The sequence below is a fragment of the Cicer arietinum genome, unplaced genomic scaffold (genome assembly GCF_000331145.2).
Source record: "Cicer arietinum cultivar CDC Frontier isolate Library 1 unplaced genomic scaffold, Cicar.CDCFrontier_v2.0 Ca_scaffold_5752_v2.0, whole genome shotgun sequence".
NCBI lineage: Eukaryota > Viridiplantae > Streptophyta > Magnoliopsida > Fabales > Fabaceae > Cicer > Cicer arietinum.
Genome location: NW_027339399.1, coordinates 4,117 through 10,786, shown reverse-complemented (window position 1 = coordinate 10,786; position 6,670 = coordinate 4,117). Strand labels below are relative to the sequence as shown.

At 29.6% G+C, this 6,670-nt stretch overlaps 2 protein-coding genes across 2 annotated transcripts; both read left to right on the top strand.

The window, feature by feature from the left end:
• Positions 1 to 504: 504 nt before the first annotated feature.
• On the top strand, positions 505 to 4,852 carry LOC101489087 (tonoplast dicarboxylate transporter-like). The gene is made up of 5 exons (XM_004517227.4): positions 505 to 1,051; positions 2,612 to 2,655; positions 2,801 to 2,896; positions 3,236 to 3,749; positions 4,465 to 4,852. The coding sequence occupies exons 1-5, from the start codon at positions 583 to 585 to the stop codon at positions 4,536 to 4,538; spliced, it is 1,197 nt and encodes a 398-aa protein (XP_004517284.1). The 5' UTR covers positions 505 to 582; the 3' UTR covers positions 4,539 to 4,852.
• Positions 4,853 to 6,072: 1,220 nt separating this feature from the next.
• LOC101488752 (cysteine proteinase inhibitor 5-like) lies at positions 6,073 to 6,417 on the top strand. The gene has a single exon (XM_004517226.4). The coding sequence runs from the start codon at positions 6,073 to 6,075 to the stop codon at positions 6,415 to 6,417; it is 345 nt and encodes a 114-aa protein (XP_004517283.1).
• Positions 6,418 to 6,670: the final 253 nt, after the last annotated feature.

Sequence of the window (6,670 nt, the reverse complement as noted above, 5' to 3'; positions counted from 1 at the left end):
TTTTTTTTTTTTTTTTTTTTTTTTTTTTTTTTTAAATTAGAATTCTAAACGAGTTAAGCATGATGTTTATTAAGATTGAATAAACCTCAAGATTAAAAATATGCTATTAAAAATATTTTTTTAGATAACATTTTAATACTTTAGAACTTGATTTAATGTATTATAGTTGATTTAATATCTTTATGCCTATCAATAGCACAATTTTCTCGTGTATACAAAAGAATATATTTTTTATGTGTTTTTTTTATAATTTTTAACATAAAACAAATCGTTTTTAGTTATAGTAAACTTTAAAAAATATGAATTTGATGAAATATTAAGAAAGATTAGAAAAGTATATGAAATAAAGCACTTGAGTTTTATATTTTTTATTATAAGATGAATTTGGATGGATAAACTCATGATTATTTATTTATTAATTAATTGTTTGAAGGACATCATTTATTTATTTCACTTCAATTGAAATTGTGTTTTTTGTTGTTGCAAATTTTATATTATGTTAAATGAATAAAATAAAATATTTAGTGGCTGTGCCGAGGTTGATGATTGGTTGGAACGATATGATGTTTGAAGGTGACATCAATGTTTTGTGGGGAACCGTTGAACCCAGCGTTGCTATTATTGGGTCTATGTGCCACGTCATTCTTTGTGAGTATGTGGATGCACAACGTGGCAGCTGCTGTGATGTTGATGCCGGTGGCTACAGGACTGTTACAGCGACTTCCTCCACCGTCGGAGCAATCGGAGTTGGTGAACAAGTTTAGTAGAGCGGTGGTTCTGACGGTGGTGTATGCGACCCCAATTGGAGGGATTAGTACTTTGACTGGGACAGGTGTCAATCTTATATTGGTTGGAATGTGGAAGAGTCTTGTCCCTGGAGCGAAGCCAATTAGCTTCAACACGTGGTTCTTCTTTGCTTTTCCTGTCGCATTTCTCTTCCTCATGTGCTTTTGGGTAATTATCTGCTGCATCTATCTAAGGAAGGGTTCAGCTACGGCTCTTTCTTCTTATTTGAGCAAAGCCCATTTGAAGAGGGACTTACAAGCTCTCGGTATCTTCTTTTCTCCTCCTAATTTTTGTCTAGAGAAAAATATCTTTAACTTATGCTAATTAATTTGATAGATGCATTTTTTTTTACATAAAGTTAATTAATTAAATTAAATATATTTAAGTATGGTCTGTAATAAATGTGTATAGTTTTGATTTAAATCCGACACATCTCAATTCAAGGAAATATGTGGTTTTTGTTTTATGATAGAATTTAGAGGGAGTAAGATAGGTCACAGAAAATGACTAGCAAGCCAGCTAGTCATCATCCTAGACGTTTTCTATCTGATTAAACAAAAGCTTACGTGTCTTCATTATTGCCACATGGAGTAAGCTTATCAGGGTCTAACGTGGACGTGTCTCTTCTTTCAACCAATACTTTCTACATACAAAGCCACTAGTTTTAGTGCTTCATTTCAAGTTATTTGAAAAAAATTAATTTAATGAAATAGTTAAGAAAAAAATTTAGATACATTTAAAAAAAATATTTTTTATATGATTCTTAATATAAAATAGTAGCTATAATAAATTTTGATAAAATTAAAGTTGATTAAATTAAAAATCATATAAAAAATTAACAAAAAAGGATTAACTATAAATAATTTAATAATCAATTAAAAATATAGATACATTGGTGTCTTATATAGAATATTCCAACCTCTAAACAACATTGTGTTCAGAGAGTTTGACAACATGACACAGAAACTAAAGTTTGATTATTGGAATTGTCAATTTGGGAAGTACTCCAACGCTAATAAAAAATATTAGATGTCCCATGGTCGATTCTATGATTATTCTTATAGCATGTCCAAATCAATTAAGCAATATATTTGTAAGCATTTTGAATAAATTTTCTGCTCAAATCTTACATTCTAAAACCATAATTAAAACTAATCTATTTATATGGAAAAGGACTTATACTAGAAAAGTATTATAAATTCTACTTGTAATTTAATTTAGCATAATGCCCGGCCTATATTCCCTGCCCTACGGTTAGATTCCTTATGCAAAAAATGAAAAGAAACAAGAAGCGTTGAAAGAGATTGTAATGGACTTGTGTGAAAATGGCTTGTACCATTGAAATGGCTTGTACCATTGAAATGGCTAACTGCATCTACAATACAATCTTAGACATTTGTTCAGTACTGAAAATAGTAGTTTTTTCCTAATTTTGTTCCTAGTGCAAATAATGGATGATTGTCTTCATAAATCAACATAATTGAGATGCCTTTGAGATTCACGTGATGTTTTTACATTCTATTTATTTGACTAAAAAATCATACAATATAGTCTAGCTAATAATAAAGTAAAGTTTGTAGTTGATTATTCATCAACTCATTTGGAAAACACGTTAATTTATAGTATAGATTAATCCTTTCTTTTTTGACTGATAGTTCAATCTTTTTTTAAAATCCCGAATTGAATAAAATTTTCCTCACAATATACATCATCATTATTTTTACTCAGAAGCAAATTAGTTCTAATAAAAGAAACACGTGTTTGACCATTTGATCATGAAAAATTAATCTGATGTATTTAATAATTCTGTAATTGGTATTTGCAGGTCCCGTGTCCTTTGCCGAGAAAATGGTGTTGTCAATATTTGGGGTGTGTATATAAATATATATATATATTTTTAAATCATTAATTTTAATAATTTAATAATTAGTTGTTAATTTTATATATTTAATAATGTGAAATATAAAAATTATTTTGATATCAAATACATTAACCAAAGGTGTTGTAAATTCAGCTGCTGATCATATTATGGATGACAAGAAGGATCACAGATGACATTCCCGGATGGGGATCTTTTTTCAATGGTCTTGTTGGTGATGGAAGTGTCAGTGTGAGTACTCTATTTTTGTAATGTTTTAAAAATCGGATCCAACATAAAAATAGTGAGATAATTTGGTGATTAGTTGAATTATGATTGAATCGGATGACTAATTAAATAAAATAATTTATTTTTTAGAAAGAAAAAAAATTTAATTGAATCAATTACAATTCAATTCGATTTGATTTGGATCAAACAAATTCATAATTGAGTGAGGTTGAACCAAACGACGAACTAGTCTATTTTTGGTTCAACCAGCCTGTCCGGTTCAATTCTGACAAGAGTGCTATTTTCTATACAATGATATAGATAACATTAATTAATTAGAATTAATAAATTTTCAAAATATAGGTTATGGTGGCTGTACTATTATTCATAATACCAAACAGAAAAAAAGAAGGGGAAAAGCTAATGGATTGGAATGAATGCAAAAAATTACCTTGGAACCTTATTTTACTTCTTGGAGCTGGTTTTGCATTAGCTGATGGAGTTCAATCTAGTGGCCTAGCTGATGTTCTTTCCAAAGCCTTAGATTTCTTAGAAGATGCACCATACTTGGCCATTGCTCCAGCAGTTAGTCTTATAAGTAGTATTATTACTGAGTTCATCACTTCTAATGATGCAACTGCCACACTTATTATTCCACTTTTGTATCACATAGCTAGGACTATGCATGTGCATCCTCTTCTTCTTATGATCCCTGGAGCAATTGCAACTGAATTTGCTTTCTGGCTTCCAACTTCAACTCCCTCAAATGTAGTTGGATTTGCCACTGGAAATATTGAAATAAAAGATATGCTTAAAGTTGGTGTGCCACTTAAGGTTGCTGGGATAGCTGTCCTCTCATTTCTCATGCCATCTCTAGGTAAATTATGGGGGAAAATCACTCTTCACTCTTTAATTTAATTTAAAATCCATTTTTTGTTTAAGTTTAATTATAGTTTTAGTCCCTTTATTTTTATCAATTCACGAAATAGATTCACATATTTTTATAGTCGACAATTTTAGTCGCTCATTTAGATTTTTAAACTAAAAAAATTATAATTTGACATATTTTTAAATGATTTGACATATGATTTCATGAAAGTGAAAAAAATTTCGAAATTAAAATTTTACAAAGTTTTATTGTGATTTTATAAGTGTTAATAATTTTGTATTATTGTCTCATATATCATGTTATTTAAAGTATATAATATTGCTATTTTTTAATTAAAAATTCAAAATGAGAGACAAAGACTAGCAAATTTTAAAATAGGATAACTCATTTCACGAGTTGATAAAAATAAATAAATTAAAACTACAATTAAATATTTTTATACTAAAATGATCTCTAAGTTTCAAAACATTAATATTTTTTTTAATGTTTTTATTTAACTCCGTTTAAAAAACACAATGTGACAAATCGAGAAACATGGTATTCATGTCTTATCACGGGTATGTGACAAATTCTACTAAATTTTTAGTGACAAAATTAAATTAATTTTTATTTAATTTTTTTCGTTAACTTTTGTTTACTATTAGAAAATCACTTGAATAGAAGAAAAAAAAATGGTTCTTATGTTTTGGCTTTGGTGTTGCAGGAGCTTTTGTTTTTGGAATAAATGATGGTATTCAATGGATGCCAAACAAAATCTCTCATTGGTTGAGAAATTGATTTCTTCTTCAAAGTCTACCATGCTTTATAATTTTTTGGCGTCATTTAATTATGATTGAAAATTTGGTGCAACCGTACTTCTAATGACCAGAACATAGAGAGTGTGGATAGTCCTGGTATATATAGATATTCACAGGCAAAGGAGGAGGGATATAAATATACTATGTCTATTTGTTTATTGATTTATTTCTATTTTTAAGTCAGTTGGATGAAGAGATTTTATCAATTTCTTTTGTAAAATATTTTCCTTCTGTAGAAGAGTGATATTGTACTTAAATTGTCTATAAATTGTGACTTTCTCTGTTTTGTAGCTAGTTTTATACTTCTTCTGTTGTATTATGTCATGAATGTCGCATGTGAGGATGAATTTGGTAAATTTGGTGTCCTCCTCTTATCTCATTTCAATTATTTATAATTTTTGTTAAAGAACTCGTTATTTTTATGTTAACTTCTTATGTAATTTAGAATTTGACTCTAAAGTAAGTTAAAAATATTGTTTTGGTTAAAAACATGATAATTTATCATTGACTCTCAAAATGTTTAGATTGCGATGTGTTCTATGATACGCTCATGTAAAATGAGTGTGAATGGATTAAGGCAATATATTAGAGAATTTCTTTTAACTCTGTGTGATTTTCGTTCAAAAATATATATTTAAATAATAAAAAACCGTGTTTGTAAAAATTCATATACATTTCTAGATATCTAGTCTCGCCCCAAAAACACGGGGAATTACAAAAAGTCAATTTTTGAAGGTGAAAATTGGATGACATATACTATTGAAAGTGTGACTAATAGTATTTTTTGTATGTTGTGAGCAGATATTAGAAGGTGAATACTCATCACCTATCAAAATCTCATGTAATTAGGCCTCGGTCATTGTCGTCTATGTATACGTGGGCCTATTGGACTTGGGACAGGTCCACAAACAAAAGTAATTTTACTTTATGAGTCAAATCAAGTCAATAATTTTAAATCAACTTTTAAAACATCATTTTCAATAATTATTTTTACTTCAATTTGTTTCAAAATATGAAAAAATGGACCAAATCATGTTTACTTATATTAAAGGCAATATACTAAAATTAATGTCGTACTACTAAATTAACCATTATCCTCAAGTTGGTGGGTGATATTCAAATTAAAATGCTTCCATTTGTATACTCCACAACAAAGCACAACCAACACCACCTGGTCCATCCTTTATGCCAAACTCGCTTTCTTTTAATATTTAGTGGATTCTCATATTTATTAGATTTTAGTTTTCGGTAATATAAATTACATTATCCAATCTTAAAAGGTGAACGGATAAAATGACGAGTAGAAGAACATTTATCTTTACATTTTAATTACTTTGGGCCCCAATCTCAATATTAGGCTCAATTAATAAGGATTAAAGCCCATTTACGATTATGTGGCAACTAGCTGTCAACTTGGCATAACTTGTACGCAATATAAATTAGAAAACCAAGCGGTGGTAACTAACCCACAAAAGCACGATTTGAAAAGATAAAAAAGTAGCAATTCCAGCATCATGAGATTTCAATTGATTTTTCTTCTCCTCGTTGTTCTGTTGGCATCTAAGACTACGAGAAATGAAGCTATCCCTGGCGGTTGGAGTCCGATCGAGAACATCAACGATCCACATGTGACCGATGTCGCCAATTTCGCCGTTACCGAATACGACAAGCGAAGTGGGGCCAAGCTGAAGTTCGAGAAAGTTATCAAAGGTGAATCCCAGGTTGTCTCAGGAGCCAATTACCGCCTCGTACTTTCTGCTAATGACGGTTCCGTTTCTAACCACTACGAAGCTGTTGTTTGGGAGAAGGTATGGCTGCGCTTTAGGAACCTCACTTCCTTTGTTCAAGTTCATGCTTAAATTCTTAAATGTTGCTTATTATTTCATCTTATAATAGCATCATTCCTCTGTATGACTTATTGTTATACCATAAATAAAAGTTTATGCTATGTTCTTGATTTTGATTTGTTTCATTAGTTCTTTTTTTATGAATGAATAATTAAAACTTCCACACTTCTGCATAGATTTGGATTTCTTCAATATGTGCAACATTTACATGCATTTCACAAGATACATAACTTTATCAATGCTTAAGAAAATAATGTACTAGCTT

Coding starts and splice junctions, on each gene's coding strand:
- LOC101489087 (XM_004517227.4), top strand. CDS start 583: ATGTTTTGTGGGGAACCGTTGAACCCAGCGTTGCTATTATTGGGTCTA. Junction 1,052..2,611: donor GAGGGACTTACAAGCTCTCG/GTATCTTCTTTT, acceptor TGGTATTTGCAG/GTCCCGTGTCCTTTGCCGAG. Junction 2,897..3,235: donor TTGGTGATGGAAGTGTCAGT/GTGAGTACTCTA, acceptor TTCAAAATATAG/GTTATGGTGGCTGTACTATT.
- LOC101488752 (XM_004517226.4), top strand. CDS start 6,073: ATGAGATTTCAATTGATTTTTCTTCTCCTCGTTGTTCTGTTGGCATCT.